This window comes from Saimiri boliviensis, chromosome 10 (genome assembly GCF_048565385.1).
Source record: "Saimiri boliviensis isolate mSaiBol1 chromosome 10, mSaiBol1.pri, whole genome shotgun sequence".
Lineage (NCBI taxonomy): Eukaryota > Metazoa > Chordata > Mammalia > Primates > Cebidae > Saimiri > Saimiri boliviensis.
The window spans coordinates 14,203,104-14,225,377 of NC_133458.1; the positions used below are offsets into that span (position 1 = coordinate 14,203,104).

The 22,274-nt window shown below is 38.9% G+C and overlaps 1 protein-coding gene and 1 long non-coding RNA gene across 9 annotated transcripts in view; one reads left to right on the forward strand and one right to left on the reverse strand.

The window, feature by feature from the left end:
* The window catches only part of TCAF1 (TRPM8 channel associated factor 1), a 45,236-nt gene extending 37,786 nt beyond the window's left edge, over nt 1-7,450 (forward strand). For 5 of the 7 annotated variants that reach the window (XM_003929814.4, XM_074378970.1, XM_010340421.3 and 2 more), the window contains exons 8-9: nt 1,170-1,420; nt 4,691-7,450. In XM_003929814.4, the coding sequence (XP_003929863.2) occupies nt 1,170-1,420; nt 4,691-4,700 (261 nt within the window). In that variant the 3' untranslated portion in view covers nt 4,701-7,450. Of the gene's footprint in view, nt 1-1,169; nt 1,447-4,690 lie in introns of all 7 variants that reach the window. The other 2 variants (XM_074378971.1, XM_010340420.3) reach the window with 1 other exon arrangement.
* LOC141580014 (uncharacterized) lies at nt 1,441-22,024 on the reverse strand. Of its 2 annotated transcripts, XR_012512002.1 has the most exons (3): nt 21,864-22,024; nt 16,067-16,240; nt 1,441-3,154 (listed from the first exon to the last, which is right to left on the reverse strand). It is a non-coding gene; the product is annotated as an uncharacterized LOC141580014 (long non-coding RNA). The 2 variants fall into 2 exon arrangements; XR_012512001.1 differs by lacking the exon at nt 1,441-3,154 and having other exon boundaries at nt 7,362-16,240.
* Between the last annotated feature and the right edge of the window lie 250 nt (nt 22,025-22,274).

Genomic DNA, 22,274 nt, shown 5'->3' on the forward strand with positions numbered 1-22,274 from the left:
TATACATATACTCACTCACTCTGGCTTTAAAGCCAGGCATACCTGAAACTGAAGCCAAACTCTCCTACTTAATAGCTATCTAAAACCAAACACTCCCTGCCATACACATAATCCATAAAATATGACTTTTTTTTTTCCTTAGATGAATGTGCCATCTTCTCATTATGCCTTGGCAGTGCCTCAGAGTCCCCATTATATGGGCAATCCAAGAGTCCTGAGTGACCAGGACAAGGAGGTGGCCTTGCCTTTGACCAGTTGTTTAATGCCCGGTTCCCTCCCTGCAATGCATGGATCAGTTCCTCAGTTCCTGACATGGAACTGGAGAGTTTCATCAACTTGAACTTCAGAACTCAGTCTCAGGCCAGGCCTGCTGTATTCTGGTTCTTCTACCTGCTGGAGGCTTTTGCATTCATTCCCACTGCTGTGAGAATTATGGGAAACAGTCATGGAGGCTCCACTTTAACCCTGTTATGGTGCTTTGCCCCAGGAACACAAGTTTCTCATTGGTGAAATAAACGTGAAGTTGGTCTGCGGAACTGCTTAAGTGCTTCATAATTCAAGCTGTGTAACTCAACAGCCTTAGGATGGCTGCCTTTTTCAAAAATTACAACTTATTCTTAATTCTAGTTACCCAGACAACCTGCAGCCTTCTACTTTGACCCAACTCACATTTTTCCCCAAGGGCCATTTTAGTAGCCTTGCAAATTGACACAGATCTATGATTAATGAGGATTTCTTTGTGACAGGATGAGGTGGAAGTTTCCCTATTGTTGCGGTTTTGGTTTTCAGCTCTGAGAGATAAGAGGATTTTTCCAGTTCTGCCTATTTTCATTCCTTGTGTAATATCCTGTCTCTGTTTGCATGATCTAGTGGAATATATGGATAATGATACTGGTAGAAAACATATTAAGTATGGCAGTTATTACCATGGCTGTCACTGACCGAGTGTCCACTTGGTGTTGAGCACCATGCTGGTCCCAAGGCCCTTCCTAAGATTAGAAAGTGGGAGAGCAGGGCGTGAGGCCAGGAGGTAAAATGGAGAACAAGTCAGTAATAGATGTGAAGCTGATGGTAAGGGGTTACATACACTAAGTTCACTTATTATAGTGGTTGTTGTTGGACCCTCTTTTATTTCCAAATCTCATCTGTATTTTTCATTCTCTTTCCAGCTACAGGAAGCCTTTGGTTGGGAGCCATTCATCCGTCTCTTCACCGAGTATAGGAACCAGACCAACTTGCCCACAGACAATGTTGACAAAATGAATCTGTGGGTCAAGATGTTCTCCCACCAAGTGCAGAAGAATCTGGCTCCATTCTTTGAGGCCTGGGCCTGGCCTATCCAGAAGGAAGTGGCTACCAGCCTGGCCTATCTGCCTGAATGGAAGGAAAATATTATGAAATTGTACCTCCTCACACAGATGTAAGGAGTGCCCATCGAGGTGGCAGGTAGAGAGGTTTGGGGAGGTAGGCAGAGGTGGGGATTCACTCCTCTACCTCTGCCTCCCAGGGTCTGGCCTTGTCCCTTTAGTTCATTGCCCTATACCTTATTTCCAACTCCTGTCTCAAGGAAGTGGGTTGAGAATGCAGCCAAAAGTGGGATCAGAATTTCTCAGGTGCAGGGTCTTCTGTTTCTGCAACTTGTTCCTCCGCTCTCAGCTGTCAGATTCCCTCCTGCCCCTACACTGGCCCAGTTCTGAGAGCCTGGGCACCTATTTCTATATCAGTCCTGGATTCACCATCATAGGTCATAGCCCAGAGCCAGGTAGTTCTCGTCTTGGCATTCTGAGGACTCTCTTTGGGCTTTTGTTTTTTATCAGTTGTTGCAAAAACTTGACCATAGAATTCAATTGGAACACAAATTTACCATGAGACCCAGACAGCTCCCTGATGGACTCATATACTTTGTGACTTGAGCAGTTTCCAAAGTGCTACACCAGCATTCTGGCATAGTGGGAAGAGCCTAGAACTAGGTAGGGTTAGCTCTTGGGAAAGTCATTTCAACTTGGTACCCTCATTTCCTGTGTGTAAAATGGGGATAAAAATTCCTGGTTCACAGGGTTGTTGTGGAGGTTCAGGCTGATAATTCTGAAGAGGCTTGTGAGGTCTGCAGAACATGTCATCTAAGGGGTTTTTCTATTTTATGCTGGTCCACAGGATAATGAACTTACTACTTTCCATCCTCTCTCCAGAATTTAAAGGTTGGGATAACTCTTTCTACAGGTAGCTTCCCTGTGTCCAAGTCCTGGTTTATTCACCTGCTAGTTGTATAACCTGGCAATTTCCTTAACTTCTCTGTGACTTAATTTTCTCATCTATAAAATAGGATCTATTTCATAGGATTATTGTGAGGATCACATTTTATAATACCTCTAAAAAGTAATAGAAAGAGTCCCTGGCAGGTAGTAGCTGTTGAGAAAATGTCAACTGCCATTATTATTATCTAATTGACTCAATATCCTTTATGAGCTAGACTTTACTTATGATTACAGAGGAAGTTATAGTTAATCCTAGCCCATCTTGCTTTTTATATGGTAACCTCTGAAAGGATTATGCTATGTTGCCTTATGAATCTAAAAGAACTCCTCTAAATTCATGAGTTTTTTTTTTAGATAGCTAAAAAATTTAGTTTTTCTTAAACTTAGATTGATAAAGCTATTTTTGAAAACCCCATGGTGAATTTGGAGCTCTTCCTTGGATTTACTTACCCAATTCTGTCTTTTTTTTTTTTTTTTTTTTTTTGAGACGGAGTTTCACTCTTGTTACCCAGGCTGGAGTGCAATGGCGCGATCTCGGCTCACCGCAACCTCCGCCTCCTGGGTTCAGGCAATTCTCCTGCCTCAGCCTCCTGAGTAGCTGGAATTACAGGCACGTGCCACCATGCCCAGCTAATTTTTTGCACCTTTAGTAGAGACGGGGTTTCACCATGTTGACCAGGATGGTCTCGATCTCTTGACCTCGTGATCCACCCGCCTCGGCCTCCCAAAGTGCTGGGATTACAGGCTTGAGCCACCGCGCCCGGCTCCAATTCTGTCTTAAAGATCCAATTCCTGGGTTAAATCGAGGGTAGATGTTTTGAAGAAACCAGATCAATTCTATGATGACATTTGTCTTTAACAAACAGTGGGTATCCGGTTTCATAACAGTGTTTATATTTCTGTAACACAGATTCAAGACACAATCCCTGTCAAGAATTACTCACCAGTTTGGCAGACAAAGTCCACACACATAGTGGACTTTACTCTGAAATAATATAATTGGATAGAGTTAACCCAAACTTATTTCCTTTTAATTTTGTTCAGAATCCCCCATTTCTTTATATTTTTAACTAAAGTTGGGTCCCTTGAGTTGATGTTGTATACATCCAGCCACTTTTTCTTTAGTTCACTTTTTCTTTTAGTTATTTTAATATATCATTTTATTTGCTTAATTGGTAATTGGGTATATATGTGGACTGTAAGATTTGACCTATAGAGATTTTTCTTTGGATTTCTTTTTTTTTTTTTTTTTTTTTTTTGAGATGGAGTTTCACTCTTGTTGCCCAGGCTAGAATACAATGGCACAGTCTCGGTTCACTGCAATCTCCGCCTCCCAGGTTCAAGTGATTCTCCTGTCTCAGCCTCCTGAATAGCTGGGATTACAAGCACCCGCCACCACCCCCAGCTATTTTTTGTATTTTTAGTAGAGACGGGGTTTTACCATGTTGGCCAACCTGGTCTTGAACTCCTGACCTCAGGTGATCCACCCATCTCAGCCTCCCAATAGATTTCTTTATCATATTATTTGTCAGACCTAGGAGTATTTCTCCTGATTTCATGAATATCCATTGTCTAGGTGCTTTCAGTATTACACACTGGATATTTGTTCATCATTTAAAATAATCGTTATCAATTATTGGGTGTGTACCAGTTATTATACTGGTTCCTTTCTATAGATTGTTTCATTTAATCTTCACAATAATCTCATGACATGGAAACTATTATCACTCCCATTTTATTTTATGAAAGTGAGAACTGAATTTAATGAAGATAAGGTAAATTATCTAAGGCTATATTGCTAGTAAGTGGTTGATCTGGGATTTGAATTCAGGCATTCTGGTTACAGAATGGACATTCATAACTACGGTGCTTTGAATGATGCAATCAATGGGTAAATAAAGAAGCCAACCAGCAAACCAAAGGATCATTATGTCCCTACTTGCCAGAGCTTTGGCTGCATATACTTACCCATCATTTCCTTTTGTCAGAACAAAAAGTCATTTTATTTAGCCCAAATGACAATTCAAAGAATTTAAGGTAGGCTCCTGAAGCACTTCCCAGTAGATAGTGCTGGACTGAGCCCTTTAGCATCAGCCAGGTCTTTTAGGTTGTGAGTTGTTCAAAATTCAGTTATTCTTTCTAGGGTACCACAAAAGTGTTTGCTGGATTTTGAATGATGAGCTATTTCAGTGAAGTGCCCAACTCCCAAAGATCCCAAACACTGCATATTCTCAGAGAGGAAATTAGATTCTCCATCTTTGAGAAGAATATTTGTATCCATTTTTCCCTTTTTGAATATATTTTTAGCAGCACATCCCGGGGATATATTTAAAATATAAAGTTATCCATGTTACTTCCCTGTCTAAAAGCCTCCAGTGGGATTTCTAATTAAAGATGATGGACTAAACATAAGTTTACCTTCCCTCCCTCGCCAGGCCCCACTGAAGTGGAAGTCAAGAAATGTAAAAAAGGAATTGACACATCTCAGAAAAGAAAACTGATGGGATTTGGTTATCAGTGGAGAAGATCTCAGCACATTTCTGGAAGAGAAAGTGAATGAAGCATGATAAGGAAAGTGAAGAACCTTTCAGATAGACTATAAGCTGATCTGAACATAACCCCACAGAGACTTGAGCACCTGAAAAGTTTGTCTACTGAAGAATTACTCCAATTGTAAAATTGAGCCCTATCCTACCCTCCCCCAACTCTTAGGCACAGAACACAGGCATTCTTCATTATTGATACCAGTTAAAAACTTCTTGTTGTTGTTGCTGTTGTTGTTTGTACAAAGGAATTGAACAAACTGCCTGCAGAGAGGTAAGGGTTAGTGCTCCAGAATAAAATTTCTCTTCTACTAGAAATAAGTGTCCGTACCCCCAGCCAGTCAGTGAATTCTCTACTGACAGTTGAAACCTCCTACTGAAGTGCTGTTGCCTTCAGGTATAGAATAGGTTTCCTGAAGAAACAGACCTAACCATACAACAGCAGAGGAAACCCACACCAGTTGTTATAGAAGTCAACAATTATGTTGATTCTTAAATGGGAATGGTGAGCTGGAAATTCCCAGACATGGGTGGTAGGGAGGGAAGAAGAATACGAGAAATCACCAGGTAGAATTAGGGGCCTTGAAAATATAACAAACTTTGAGGGAAACAAAGACCATGTGGAAAAAAATAATTTTAATTCTATCTTTAGAGAGATTTGAGGTGTATTCATAAGATGAAAACAGGATACTACAAAAAAAAAAAAAAAAAAAAAAAAAAGACCCAGAAACCTCAGGAGTTTAAGACCAGCCTAGGCAAGATGGCAACACCCTGTCGCTATGGAATACTTTTAAAAATTAGCCAAGCACGGTGACATGTGCCTGTGGCCCTAACTACTTGGGAGGCTGAGGTGGGAAGATCACTTGAGCCCAGGAGTTCAGGGCTGCAGTGAGCCATGATGGTGCCACTGCACTCCAGCCTGGGGGACAGAGTGAGACCCTGTCTCTTAAAAAGAAAGAAAAGAAAGAGAAAACTGAGAATAAGAAGAGCTATTTGAAAATAAAATAAGACTGCTAAAAGGATTCGGTATACAATCTGGAAAATAAAGTTGAGGAAAATCTCCCCAGATAAAGAGTTAAAAGAAGATAGAAAATATAAAGAAAGAAAAGAGACATAGACAATCAGTATTTAATGTTAGGAGTTCCTGGAAAAGAGGACGTAGACAATATAGGTGAAGAAATAAAAATAATTGAAGAACAGAGCAAGCTAAGTCTCCAGATTGAGAGGGCCCAATACAATCTACATCTAGACAAAATTTGGTAAAATTTTGAAATATTAAGGATAGAAGGAAGATATTAAAGTGGCCAGGGAGAAAGCAAATGAGGTCATCACGCTTAGCTCAACAACAACAAACAAGAAAATGGGTGAGAAATAGACTGCTAACAGATTTGTCATCAGCAAAAGTGAATGCCAGAAGTCAATGGATCAACATCTTCACATAGCTTATAGAAAATTTTTGTACCTAGAATATTATAGTAAGGTAAACTGTCAAGAAGAATATCTAAGTGAAAACATTTTCTGACAGACAAATTTTCAGAAAGTCTACCTCCTTTGCACCCTTACTGAGGAAGTACCTTGAGGAAGTTCTTCAGCAAAATGAGGATGAAAACCAGGAAAGAAGAAATAGGATCCATAAAACAGTGGACCTTACTTACAATGTCTCATTCTAGAGTGATAATTATCCAAAAGGATGTCTTACTCTAGAGTGACAGCTATCCATCAGACTAATTTTAGATGAGAGCACATTGTCTTAGGATTTCTGGGAAGAATGTCCATTCAGTGCCATAGATGGTATCACTGAAGAGCTGGAATGCTTGAGAAGATGATTTCGTCAAGAAAAAAGAAAGACAAATCAACAATATGTCAAAAAATTCAGGTCCAATTGTAGAGCAAAATAAAATGAGACATGATTTTGAGTTATTCATGAAGAATAAGAAGAGGCTTGATAGATACATTTCCTTTTCTATGGCACAGGCATGATAACATTGGGTGTATAGGGAAGAAAATATCCTAGCTTGTACTAGGCTCTCAGTAAGAAGCATTTAAATTGCCAAAATAATGTTGATATCATTTGTTAGTATTTAGTGTTCAGATCAGCCTATTGACAATGTATGAAAGGCTTCATTTTTTATATTCAGAACTGAAGTTGAAAGTAATGCTGACAAAAAGAAAGCAGAAAGAGATTGAGAATTAGAGAAAGAGTGGTGGAATGAAAGGTAGAAATACATATTCAAAGTGGGGATGAAAAGATATTCAGTTAATGGAACAAGAACTAGAGGATTAGTATATTGTTCAAAGCTATAAATCAATAGATGTATTCAAAAGTGACGTAACTAGCAAACATTTGGAGAGAGACGAAAGTGACGATAGTGTAAGTTGAATACTTATCTTTTGTAATGGGGAATTATTAAAGATCATGTAAAGTCAGTAAGTCAAATTATTGTTCAAACATATTATTTAAAGTTAGAAAGGTAGTTACTAGATGATCTAAAATAAATATCATTAAATACATTTCCTCTAGGGAATGGGACTAGATTTCAAAAGGGTGGGATGGGAAACTGTGTTTTTCGTTTTAAGTCCTTCTGTGCTATTTAATTTTTTACCTTGTGCATGTATTAATTCAAAAAATTAATAAACTCAAATAAAAATCTTCCAGTGACTTCACATTGATTAAGATGTAATCCAACTAAAGCCTTTAACATGGTTTTCAAGGTTCTCAAGTATCTGGGTCCACCTGATGGGCCCAAGCTCATGATATCTCCCCACTAGTCTCTATTTCCAACCACATTAAGTATCTTCCAGTTATTAAAACACATCTCACATTCTTTTGTTTGTACAGGTGTTCCACAAAAAACAAAGCCTACTGCTGATCCTACCATGTCTGGTGAGTAAGCTTACCATCTAGTGGGTTTTTAAATATTTTTTGAATGAAGGAATGTCCAGTAGAGCACTGAATGAAGTTTGCCAACTTCATTCTTTTCCAGGAAGGCCTTTGATGTTTGCCCCTGTTCTGGGAAACATTTCAAGAAGGACCATCCAGGGCCCTAAGCTTTTCTGCATTCCTCTTCATTTGACAGCTTTAATAAGTTTTAGTGTTACATGAGGCCAGCTGGCGTCAGAGGATTTCTGCCCACCTGTCAGTCTCCCTGATGTGCTCTTTGCCACTTCCCTTGAACATCGTAACCTGTTTTCAGCTATTTTTAACCCTGTACCTGGGAGAAGCAGTCAACTATCTAATGGAAATCTGTAGTCCACTAAGTTCCTTTTTTAAGTTTTATTTTACTTTTAATAGACTCATAATAATTGCACATATTTATAGGGTATAGTGTAATGTTTTGATACATGTATACATTGTATAATGATCAAATCAGGATATTTCGCTTATTTTTCACCTCAAACATTTATCATTTCTTTGTGATAGGAACATTAAAAATCCTCCCATTTAACTGTTTTGGAATATAGAATATTGTTACTATAGTCACCCTACCGTGCAATAGAACACCAGAACTTACTCCTGCTATCTAACTGAACCTTTGTATCTGTTGACCGTTCTGTCCTCATCTCCCCTGGCCCACTACTGTCCCAAGCCTCTGGCAACCACTATTCTACTCTCTACTTGTATGAAATCAACTTTTTAAATTATACAGTCCACGTTTATGTGAGATTGTATGGTATTTGTCTTTCTGTGCCTGGCTTATTTTATTTAACGTAATGTCCTCTGGGCCCAATGACAAAATTTCTTTTTATGGTTGAATAGTATTCCATTGTGCATAAATGTCATATTTTCTTTAGTCATTCTTCCACTGATGGAACTTAGGTTGATTCCATGCAGGTATTGTAAATAATACTGCAATAAACATGGAAATGCAGATATCTCCTCCACATAACTGATTTTATTTCCTTTGGATATATACTCAGTGGTGGGATTCTGGATCATATGATACTTCTATTTTTTATTTTTTTAAGAACCTTCATTCCGTTTTCCATAATTGCTGGACTAATTTACAACATATCAAATTTCCTGTTTCTTCACATCTACACCAGTGTTTGCTATTTTTTGTCTTCTTGTTAATAGCCATTCTAACTAGACTGAGGCAGTATGTCATTATGGTTTTAATTTGCATTTCCCTGATGATTAGTGATGCCAAACATTGCTATGTCTTCTTTAGAGAAAGGTCTATTCAGGCATTTTGCCCATTTTTAAAAGGCATTATTTTTCTGCTATTGAGTTGTTTGAGTTTTCTGTATAGTCTGGGCATTAATCCCTTGTCAGATGCATAGTTTGCATATATTTTCTCCCATTCCTTAAGTTATCTTCAATCTGTTTGCTTCCTTTCCTGTACAGGAGCATTTTAATTTAATATAGTAATATTTCTCTATATTTGCTTTTGTGGTCTGCTTTTAAAGTCTTACTCAAAAAATTCTTGCCCAGACCAGTGTCATCAAGTGTTTTCCCCATGTTTTCTTCTAGTATGCTTATGGTTTCAGGTCTTATATTAAAGGCTTTAATCAATTTTGAACTGATTTTTATATACGGTGAGAGATGGGGTCTAATTTTATTCTTCTACACGTGGATATTCAGTTTTTCCAGTGCCCTTGATTGAAGATTCTGTCCTTTTCCTAATGCATGTTGTTGACACTTTTGTTAAAAATCAGTTGGCTGTAAGTACATGGATTTATTTCTGTTCTGTATTCTGTTTCAGTTATTGATGTGTCCATTTTTATACCAGTACCATGTTGACTTGGTTACTATAGCTTTGTAGTATATTTTAAAGTCAGGTAGTGTGGTGTATCAAGCTTTATTTTTGCTCAAGATTGCTTTGACTATTTGAGGTCTTTTGTGGTTCCTTAGAAGTTTTAGGATTTGTTTTCTATTTCTGTGAAGAATAGGGATTGAATTAGGAAATTGCTTTGGATAATATGGACATTTTGACAATATTAAATTTTGCAATTTATTGTCTTTCCATTTATTTGTGTCCTTTTCAATTTATTTCATCTGTGTTTTATAGTTTCCACTCTAGAGATCTTTCACCTCCTTGGTTAACTATATTCTCGGGCATTTATGTATAGCTATTGTCAATGGATTGTTTTCTTAATAGCTTTTTTAGATAGCTTGCTATTAGCATATAGAAACACTACTGATTTTTGCATGTTGTTTTTGGGTCCTGCAACTTTATTCAATTTATTTATTCTAACAGTTTTTTGTGGAATCTTTAGCATTTTCTACATATAAGATCATGTCATCTGCAAACAAGGACAATTTTACTTCCCCCTTTCCTATTTGGATGCCTTTCATTTCTCTTGCCTAATTGCTCTGGGTAGGATTTCCAGTACTATATTGAACAAAAGTGGTAAAAGTGGCATCCTTGTCTTGTTACAGATCATAAAGGAATACCTTTCAACTTTTTCTTTTTCAGTATGATGTTATCTATGAGTTTGTGGCCTTATTATGTTGAGGTATGTTACTTCTATATCTAATTTGTTGAGAATTTTTATCATGAAGGCATGTTAAATTTTATTAAATTTTTTTTGTCTGTTGAAATGATTATGTCATTTTTGTCCTTCATTCTGTTAAGGTGATGTATCACATTTATTGATTTACATATGTTGAACCATCCTTACATGCCTGAGATGAATCCCACTTGATTGTGGTGAATTATCTTTTCAATATGCTGTTGAATTTGTTTCACTCTCATTTCATTAAATATTTTTGCATCTATGTTCATAAAGGAGATTGGCCTGTAGTTTTATTTTTGTGTTGTATCCTTGTCTGTGATTGATAATGTTGGCCTCAGAGAATGAGTTTGGAAGAATTTCCTCCTCTTAAACTTTTTAGAATAGTTTGAAAAAAAAAAATGAAATTAGTTATTCTTTACATGTTTGTTAGAACTTAGGAGTAAAGTCATCAGGTCCTGGGCTTTTCTTTGATGGGAAACTGTTTAGTACTGATTCCTTCTTGTTACACATTATTGGCCTGTTTAGGTATTTTATTTATTCACAGTAGTTCAATGTTGGTAGGTTGCATGTGTCCAGGAATTTATCTATTTATTTTAGGTTTTCAAATTTATTGGCATATAATTGCACATAAAAGTCTTTTATGATCCTTTGTATTTCTGTGGTATCTCCTTTTTCATCTCTGACTATATTTACTGAATCTTCTCTTTTTTTTTTGTTACTCTAGCTGAAACATTTGTTTATCTTTTCAAAGAACCAACTCTTTGTTCTATTGACTTATCATATTATTTTCAGTCTCGATTTCACTTATCTCTGCTTGATCTTTATCAGTCCTCTCTTCCAGCAGTTTTGGGTTCAGCTCGCCCTCGTTTTTTCCTTGAGGTGCCTTATAAAGTTGTTTACATAAGATTCTTAAACTTTTTTGATATAGGCATCTATTGCTATAAACTCCCTCTTAGAACAGCTTTTGTTGTATCCCATAGGTTTTGGTATGTTATGTTTCCATTTTTATTTGTCTCAAGAATTTTTCAATTTTCTTTTTAATTTCTTTATTGATGACCTGGTTGTGCAAAAACATGTTCAGTTTTCATATATTTGTGTATGTTCCATAGTTCCTCTTGGTATTCATTTGTAGTTTTTATTGCATTGTGGTAAGAGAAGATACGTGATACGATTTTGATTTTTTTAAATTTCTTGAGATTTGCTTTGTGGATATATATTCTATCCGGGAGAAAGTTCCATGTGCTGCTGAGAAAAATGTATATTCCGTAGTTGTTGAGGGGAATGTTTTGTAAATATCTGCTGGGTCTATTTGGTCTAGAGTGTAATTATATCTGATAATTATTTGTTGCATTTTTTATCTGGATGATCTATCCATTGCTGAAAGAGGGTACTAAAATTCTTTTTTATTTTGTTGTAATTTTTCTCTGCCTTTAGATATCATAATATTTATATATTGGGTGCGCTCGTGTTGGGTGCTCATATACTTATAACTATCCTAAACTTTTGCTGAATTGATTTCCTTATTATTATGTAATGACCTTCTTTTTTCTTTTTACAGTTTTTTACTTAGTCTATTTTGTCTGATATAAGCATTACCACCCCTGCTTTCTTCTGGTTTCCATTTTCACAGAATTTTATTTTCTATTTCTTCACTTCAGTCTATGTGTGGCCTTATAGGTGAAGTGAGTATCTGGTAGACAGCTTGTTGTTGAATCTTGTTTTTCCTTTTTAATCCATTCAGCCACTGTATCTATTTTAATTGGGAATTTATTTCATTTACATTCAAACTTATTATTGATAGGTAAGGACTTTTGCCATTTTGTTCAATATTTTCTGATTGTTTTGTATGTCCTTTGTTCCTTCTTCTCTCATGCTTATCTTTGTGGCTTGGTGAGGGTATTTGTTGTGATAAGCTTTGATTCCTTTCTCTTTCTCATTTGTATATCTGTTGTAATTTTTTTCTTTGTGGTAAGTATTGGAGTTACATTAAAAACTCTCAACTTATAATAGACTATTTTAAGCTGTTAACAAGTTAACTTTCATTGCATACCAATACTCTAGACTTTCATTCTGCCCCAAATTTACAATTTTGTTGCCTTAATATACATCTTTATATATTGTTTGTTCCTTAACAACTTCTCGTAGCTATAATCAGTATTACCATTTTCACTTTTTGGCATCCTACAGAGCTGTGTTTACAAAAGAATTTATTATTATTTTTTCTTTTTTTGAGACAGTCTCATTCTGTCGCAGGGTGCCAGCCTGGCGGGCTGGAGTGTAGTGGCTTGATCTCAGCTCACTGCAACCTCTGCCTCCCAGGTTCAAGCAATTCTCCTGCCTCAGCCTCCTGAGTAGCTGGGACTACAGGCACGCACCACCACACCCAGCTAATTTTTGTATTGTTTTTAGTAGAGACGGGGTTCCACCATGTTGGCCAGGATGGTCTCGATCTCTTGACCTCGTGATCTGTCCACCTCAGCCTCCTGAAATGCTGGGATTACAGGCGTGAGCCACCACACCCGGCCTATTATTATTTTAAAAATCAGGTCCACTATGTTGCCCAGGTTGGCCTCAAACTCCTGGACTCAAATGAGCCTTCCATTTCAGCCTCTAAAATAACTGGGACTGTAAACACATGCCACAGCAACCAGCTGTTTTCACTTTTAAACTTCATATTAGAGATTTGAAAGATTATGTATCACCATTGCAGTAATGAAGTATTATGAAGTTGATAATGCATTTACCTCCAGCAGTGAGATATATACTTCATGTTTTTTATACCAATTATAAAATTTCCAATAGTCAAGCATTTCTTGTAAGTTTGGTCCAGTGGTAATGAGGGTAATGAGTTCCCTCAGCTTTTGCTTATCTGGGAAAGAGTATTTCTCCTTCATTTCTCGGGGCGGGCGGGGGGGGGGGGTGGCGGAGATTTGCTGAGTATAGTATACTATTCTAAGCCAGCAGTATTTTCTTCTAGTATTTTAAATATATCTTCCCATTCTCTATGGGCCTGCAAGGTTGCTGCTGGGAAATATGCTAATAGTCCGATGGCAATTTCCTTACATGTGACTTGATGCTTTTCTCATGCTGCTTTTAGTATTTTTTCTTTGTCTTTGACTTTTGTAAGTTTGGATATAATATGCCTCAGAGAGGACCTCTTTGGGTTGAATCTGTATGGTGTCCTTCAAACTTCCTGGATCTGGATGTTCATATCTCTTCAAGACTTACAAATTTTTCAACTATTACTTTGTTAAATAAACTTTCTTTGCCTTTCTTCATCTCTTCTTCTTGTTAAGTTGCCAAAATGCAAATATTTGCTCATTTATGGTGCCACTTAAGTGTCTTAGGTTCACACTCAACTACGAGATTTTTTGTGTCCTACTATTTTTAGTTTTTTGGTAGCTGTTCCTTCTCCATCTTCCTTTTTTTTTTTTTTCCCTTTACCTCTGACTAGACTATTTCAAAAGGCCTGTTTTCAAATTCAAAAATTCTGTTTGATCTATTTTGCTGTCAAAGCTCTCAATTGCATTTTTCATTTTATTAATTGAATTTGTTGGCCCCAAGATTTCTGGTTTTTTTTTCTCTTTGTTGAATTTCTCATTCAGATCACAAATTGTTTTTCCCAATTATTGAATGATCTGTTTGTGTTCTTTCATGTCTCACCAAGTTTCCTTAAGCTCACTATTTTGAATTCCTTTTCAGGCAATTCATAAATTTTTATTTATTTGATTGAGTTCAGTTACTAGAGAATTATTGTGTTTCTTTGGCAGTGTCATGTTTCCCTGCTTTTTTATGCTTCTTGTATCCCTGCACTGGTATCTGTGCATCTGATAGAATAATAACCTTTTCTAACTTTGTAGAGTAGCTTTCATGAAGAAAGACTTAAACCTGCAGATGTGTCCTCGCATGTTGGTTTGGTTGGGTACATTTGTTTTTGTTCTGGGTGGATGCAGTAGTGTAGTCTCCATGCAGCTTCTTTAGCTGTAATGTCAGTGATGCTTGCGAGTACCCCAGTGGCCTTGGCTGCAGAAGTTTGTATGGCTGGTATGCCTACTCAGCTGCTTGTCCCCCAAAGGCTGGGCACTGGACTGGTCTGTTCTCTGAGGTCCATGGCTGGTAGGTTCTTCTTGGGTGCTGATCTCTTAGGGGCTGCATAGTGAGCTGGTCTGTGCTCTAGAGAAGTACCAGGCTGGTTGTCCAGTAGCTCTGCTAGGTTGCTGCTCCCTTGGAGCCAAGGCACCAGAATGGTTCACACTCACTACAAGGTTTTTTGTGTCCTACTATTTTTAGTTCTTTGGTAGCTTTTCCTTTTCCATCTTCATTAAGATTTCTGTCTGAAGGCAAATATTTGTATAAAAGCCTTTTCTTACCTGAGTTAGCATCTGTCCTGTTTTTCATGTATCATAATAGAGATTTATCCTCACAAATAGGAGTAGTTTCCAGATTGCTCAGGTTATCACAGAAATAACCAAAATTATTTTGTCTTCTACCACACCACTGAGTCTGAATTCCTGTAAAGGGAAATTGAAATATGCCATGCATTTACTTTTCTCCGTTGTCTAACTCCCATTGTCAGCTGGAGCTCTCTGATGAGTCTTGGCCTTACAGCCAATCTTCAAAGCAGTATTTATCAGAAATACTTCCTATCTCTTCTTCATGGGATCAAGCTAATATATTTAGTGCTTAAAGCAATGTCCTCACCCAAGGTCAAAATCTAACCTAATATATGTACCTAACAGGCCAACAGGTAACTAGGGATGGCCTTTGATGTTGACTCTTTTTTTGCCAACAAAAGTAACATACTCTATTCCTTCTTTCAAGACGTTTCCCCTCCTCTGTTCTCTACTCCTTACAAAGCCTTTGTACTCCTGCTTGGCTTCTATTTTTAAAAGGATTTCTTTTTTGACTTACATTATTGCAGTCAATCTTCAAGAGGGAGGGGGCAGAAGGTGTTCTTCAGCTTCTCAGAGATCTTTCTTCTAACTCAGGCGTCCCCAAACTTTTTACACAGGGGGCCAGTTCACTGTCCCTCAGACCATTGAAGGGCCACCACATACTGTGCTCCTCTCACTGACCACCAATGAAAGAGGTGCCCCTTCCTGAAGAGCAGCAGGGGCCGGATAAATGGCCTCAGGGGGCCACATGTGACCCGCGGGCCGTAGTTTGGGGACGCCTGTTCTAACTACACAAAAAACAACTCACCTCTCAATCAACAGAACTAAGAAATGCTTCCTATGCATTTGGATTCTTGTGCCTTTGAGTGCTATAAAGAAGCATTTCTTTGATAGGAAAGATTGAGTAGCTTAAGTTATTATTGATGTTCTAGTCTGAAATTGGGTGGGTTTTGTAGGTGCTCATTATATTAGAAATAAATAGAATAAAGGAATGAGTAAATAAGTGAAAGATAAATAGAGGTTGGGAAGCAACTGCAACTTAAAAAAATGTATTGACCAGTGATGACAGTCAGGTTTATTTTAATACAAATATGTGCACCTGAGAGTCATTAAAAAGTTACTTCTTAGAAACTCAAATATACGTAATTGGTTAAGAAATATGTACATGTAGGTACAGAAAATTATTTCCATGAATTGCTTAGTGACATAAAATTCGTTTTTCACATACTACCAAAATTATTTAGTATAAAGTCTGAGACAGCACTCAAAGGGGGTTAGAGGAGGACAAGATGTTCAAACACACAATATGAAAATAATCTGTAAGAGAGTCTCGAGGAGGTCCCACAGGTTTAGAGAGAAGACCCCACTTATTCTTGAAAAGACAAGGTGAGGGCCCAAGTATATACGGCAGGCTTACCTACTGTCTGTGAGATTTCTGTGCTTCAAGCAGGAGCCAAAAATGTGAAAATAGGTCATAAACTCTTTCTTGACCTTCCACCATGGTAAATAGAGATGGGAGAGTGAAGTGAAGCTTTAATAAAACAGAAGTTTTTCCTTTTTTTGTTGCTGCTTGTGTAGCCTTGGAGCAGAACTATTACAAAGGAGAAAATAAGAAGTCTTAATTAAGGCTTTTGACATTGAATCACAAGAGAACCGGCACTATGAGCTTGTTGCTCTTAACACCTAGAGCAGACTTAAATCTCAGATCCTCATAGAGTACTGAGATAAACTATTTCAGCTGTCAAAATCATTAAAAGACAAACAACTGACTTGTGTCAGTAATGTTAGAGTGACCTTTTACAGAAAGCCTAGTGGATCTCCTAGCACTGGAAAATGTACTTTTGGTTGTAGGGCATTATTAATATTATTAATGCATTCATAGTACATAATATTAATGCCCTACAGCCAAAGACCAGTGGAAACACACCTATAATGGAACAAGTTGAATCTATTACAGCAGCTAGGGAAAATGCACACCATAGGGAAGTGGGTATATCAGTAAAAAGGTGTCAACCTATAGGCTGTGGGCTTTGGATCATTTTGTGAAGTGTCTGAAGAGGCAAGACTTTGTTCTAGGTTATATACTGTCAAGAACCAGAAGCAATTCTATGACTGAGATCTCAATAAATTTCATATATAAGGAGAGATGACTAATATCAGCATAAATCTGTGATTGGTTTCTAAAAATGCACTTATTCATTTTAGATAAGAGAAGGATGATCAGTATTTTGTGGGTTACACGGTAATCTTGTATGTGCCTCACTTTATGATGGTCTCAGAGTGACCTTGTCTGATGTTGATGTTCTCTGAAATTGTTTTTGTACAATGGGAGAACAATATGGCCTAGCTGTTAGTGCCAGACAAGTTTATGGATGTCAGGGGCTGCTGTTTTTTTTGTTTGTTTGTTTGTTTTTTTTTTTTTTTTTTTTTTTAATCAGTTGAAAAGGAAAAAAGGGAGAACTGTTGCTCCTCTTATAGAGATTCAAATCTGCACCTCTCTTGATTGACCACAAGGGACAGACTGAAAAAAAAAATTAATAGCAGAAAGTATGCATGGTGTACCTTGGGAAAGGATGGGTCCCTACAGATCCGCTAGACTTGGTGGAAGTCTTGGGGCAAACCAAAATGAAATTAAGACTACAAGTCTCAATGTATAATGAAAAGCCTTGAGAAGGAATAATCTTGATGTCACGGGAACTTTGGAATAAATCAATTTGGAAATAATTATTTACATTTTCAAATAAGTAAATAAATAGACAATAATAGATGCTGGTCCCATAGGAGTAGGGATTTTGACTCACTCCTTCTCTGTAGTAGTTTTCTTATATAGTATTGACCTACTATGACCCTCAGTTCCCATACACTATCCCCCCTGGCATATTGATATTTACAACCCTTGTGGGATTGTGAATGAAGACATTTATATTACACTGATGTAGGTGCACTTAAAGAACATTGGATCTATTGAGCACCTGTCCAAAGGCCTGATATTTCAAAGGCAGAAAGAGAAACAGGACATCCACTCTTATTCTTGGGCTAACTCAGTTCCACTGGCTCCCAGAAAACTAAAATCTTCAGTATAAAACCAAACTTTATGTCTGGTCTGGTCATGGGAGGAACAGTTTATAAATGTAAGAATATCTCTTCTCACTTCCACCCCAGCCTTGTCCCTTACTAGAGGAAGAAAGTTTCAGCACCTTTGGAGTGGCAGTGACATGTTCCAAGACATCCTCTGTGATTGGAATATAACCGGCTCTTACCACGTATGTTCCACACACTTATAATCCAACAGAAAAAAAAAAAAAAACATAGCCCCAAGTAAATTTTACAAATATACCAAAGCAGAATACAAAAGCTTTTGTAACTCTGAATTAGGGCTGGCCACTTGTCAAGAGAAGCAACAAACCCCCTCATTGCTTCAAAGTTCCACTGTTTTCAATGAATACGAATCAAGAACTTGCCCTTGGATATAGACCATGCTATAATTTGAATAAAAGTTATTATAAACCTAAAGAATGAAACTTAATGGATGTTTCATAAATACTCTCAAGTTAGTAACTTTGCTTTTTACTCCCACTACAACACAATTTTAGTAATTATACTTGAGAGTTTTAAAGTGAGGAGATATAATTATGACAGCACTTGTGTTATTCTGGGTCCTCCAAGAAGTAGAAACCAAGAAGGATCAGATATGCAAGAGATTTATTAAAGGAAATGCCTGTGAGAGAAAATGTAGAGGGAGCCAGAAGAGGCCGGGAGGGCCACCATCAGACTGCAATGTAGGTTTAACCCTTGAGAAAGAGACAACAAAGGAAAGAAAGCTTTCCACTGAAGTATAGGTCTCAGAGAGTTTCTTTCAAGACAATGAGGAGTCCTTGAGCCAAAGTCACCCATCAGAGGAATCCCATGTCTTCCAGGAATAGGCCTGCCTTAGGATCCCCACTACATTTAATCACTATCCTGGAGAAGCCCTTGGCAGCATGGCCAGAGCACACCAGCTGGGGCCATCTGCAATTTCATACCCACCCCCTGCAGTTGGACATCTGAGAGGAACATTTTCATGGCCACCACAGTACTGATTGTTAAAGCAGCTGTAGACACCTGTTCTGGATCATCTTAAATAGTGACTTGGTAAACCTCCCCAGTGACTCATACCAGTAAATGTCCACAGGTGGATTCATCCATCTCTGTTCCTAAATTAGAGTGTGGCTAATTCTTTCCAGATTCTTAAGGTCCTTAGAAGAAATATATGGTACCACATTAAGTTAAGCTCCTGACTGAAAATAATTTAAGAAGGAGGCCAGTGACTATTAATACTAGCCCACAATTAAAAGGCACATGTATGAGTATCCCCTGCATTTGCCTTAGTGATCAACTACAGTCACTGCAGCAATTGCTCACTATTTGACAAAAAATAGACTGAGGTACCACTGGTAACAATATTTCTGATTTGTGTTTGTCTCTTGTATATGCTGGACAATGAAGTAATTTTGTTTATGTATATTTGTTATGCATACCTAGAAAGAGTCTGTCATGGAAGCACAAAAAGTTATGAGTTAACCTGCCTGACTTAAGCTCATATAGATCTATGCTTGAAACTGGAGATGACTTCATTGTACGCTGAATCTCATAAGGGAAAGGTGGATTATCTGATAAATGAATTTGGTTAGAAAGGAAAATAGGGGCAGTATAGGGAATAGATGTTGAGGAGTCAACCACAGTGTTTACTAAATGGTGCTTAAAAAAAAAATTCCTCCAAACTGTAAAATGGAATCAAAACTCCCTAGTACGGCAGCCGAAGTCCCTCTAAACCTAGCCCAAACTTCTTTAGAGGTAACACTATGAAAGTCCTGCTGACTAGTTTCAGCCTCTATGAATATTTTGTCTTTCTCAAATTGAGCCTTTCATATTCATATCTGCATGCTTTGGAATATTATACAGCCTCACATTGTAATACCCTCCACCCTTATCTGCCCACAAACACATTTTTCTAAGCTGAGTTTCTGTGTCACCTTCTCTGCACATTCTTCTCTAATCCTTGGATCAGAAATAATTGCTGCTGCTTTTATGTGCCCTTGCACCTAATTTTGGTACTTAGATTAGTTGACCTGATATTAGAGTTGTTTTCATGTCTTTTCTCCTCTTTAGATTTATTGACCATAATAGCATTTCTATCTCCCAGACTGTCTCACAGAATAAGTGTCTAGTAAGGATATGTTGACTTTCATTGAATGGCTTCTGTTTTCTCCTAAGTAAAAGGAAAGATCTGGGGGTCTGCACCTTTGCATAAGCAATAGCCATTTCAAAGCTTAACCAACATGCCTTATTTTGTTGTTGTTCTGTTTTGTTTTGTTTTAGGCTTCTGGCAGCCTGAATCCATGGTTTTTAGTTTCTGCCTCTAGGGAAAGGGGAAAAGAGGGACGAGGAAGGGGTTTTACTTGTCCAACCAGAAACAGAAACTAAGAACCCACAATTGTATTCTCTCTCTCGGATACCCTTTAGTAAAAACAAATGCCAGTCACTATTTTTCATCTTTTTTTTTTTTTTAAATGAACCATTATGCCATTCCTATGTTGTTAGGTTCCATTCCTCAGGCAGCTCCTGCTCCCAAATGGCAGGTACCTTCTGCTCTCTGACCCTGGAAAAACAACCTTTGTTCAAAGTCCTTTCTTCTACTACAGGAACACCAGAATACTCTCAGGAGTCAATTTAGAACAATAGTAGTATTTTACCTCAGGAGTGAGGTTGATGTAGGTGGAGACTGATTAAAACCTAAGAGCATAAATACATTAAAGATACCAAGCCAGCTTTTTTTTTTTTCTTTTGAGATGGAGTCTCGCTCAGTCCCCCAGGATGGAGTGCAGTGGCATCAGCTCACTGCAACCTCCACCCCAAGTTCAAGCAATTCTCCAGCCTCATCCTCCCGAGTAGCTAGGATTACAGGCACCCACCACCATGCCTGGCTAATTTTTGTATTTTTAGTAGAGATGGGATTTCACCAAGTTGGCCAGGCTGGTCTAGAACTCCTGTCCTCAGGTGATCCACCCGCCTCGGCCTCCCAAAGTGCTGGGATTACAGGCATGAGCCCTGGCCCCTGTTCCTGAGTCACCTTGTAACTTGAAACTTTCCTGACCCACTTTCTTTGATGTCCCTCTCCCACTTCAGTTCCCCAAGGTCAGTTGTTTCCTGATATGAAGCCTAAAACTTCAACAGACTTCACCTCACATTGGATTTCTATCCTGAATTATTCCAAATTCCGGCAAGTCTTATCCAAACTTTCTTTTCTGTGTAATTTTCTCCTTGCTCTTTCTTTCTGAAACCTGAAAGCATTTGGTCCTCTGCCAATCAGATTTCCACTAGTCTTCCAAAGAGTCAGTTATTAACTCACTAATTCAACAGATATTTTTGGACGTTCACTAAATACTTATTTATTCAGCATATATTTAGGTATTTATTAAGAAACTAAAGCCTACTCCCTGTCAGAAATGGAATTAGGCAATGAGGACCCAGTGGTGGGTAAAATGCAGACTGCTCTTTTTTCCTTTCATTGTAGCAGAGTTATCACTTTCCTGGGAAGACGTTCCTAACCTCCAGATTACACCACATCCTCCTCCTGACCACACCCCTCCACCTTGATTTTCACCTTCCAACCTCTCTTGTTAGAAATTCGAGCACCAGACACTCTATAGCTTTAGCTTAATTTCTCCAGCCACGCAAAGACGTATCTGTGTTAGTGAGGCCACAGGCACGTTTCCTTCCCAGTAAGACTATCACTCACTAGGCAGCATTTCTGTGGATACTTCCAGAGAAAAATGTCAGTTCTGGTCCTCCTAGTTGAATACCCGCCCCATGACCCTGAGCATCGCCCGGCTCGGAGTGCACGGCCCGCCGCCGACCATCAGGGGGCAGCCCTCCACGCAGAAGCTAGAGGGACGGGGGCGACACAGCGGCCACGGGCTCTGCTGAGCCCACCCCAGGGCCGGAGGAAGGGTGCCCGATTCCACGCGGGGTCTCCGCCGTGGCATACGTTGTTATTAGGGAATTACTCTCCCTGAATACGGTTTATTGGAGACTTAGAGTTAGTTTTTCTCACCAAGCGCGACAGCAACCTGGCAGGGCCCCCTTCAGAATCAAGAACCCGCGGAGGCTCTGGGGGAGCCGCTTTGGAGCCTCATGCCGGCCAAAGCATCTCTCTGGAAAGACGGGTCGCTCACCTGGTAGGCGCCCTGAGAACCGGAGGAACGGCCCCAGGTGGGGCCCGCAAATAGAGCAGGAGACCACGGGCGTGGCTCAGGGCCCGGAAATAACGCCCGGGCCTAGCCTCAGTGACGGCTCCGCCTCATCCCAACCTGCGCCCCGCCTCCGGACAGCTCTGTTTCCGATGCCTCCCAGACTCAGGGGTAGGCCCGCCTCCAGGATGGCCCTGCCTACGACACAACCCCGCCCCCAGAACAGCCCCGCCTATGATACAGCCCCGCCCCCAGGACGGCCCCACCTACGATACAACCCCGCCTCCAGGACGGCCCGCCTCCACCTCCGAAACAGCCGCGCCCCCAGGACGGCCCCGCCTACTACGCAACCCCGCCCCCAGAACAGCCCCGCCTATGATACAGCCCTGCCCCCAG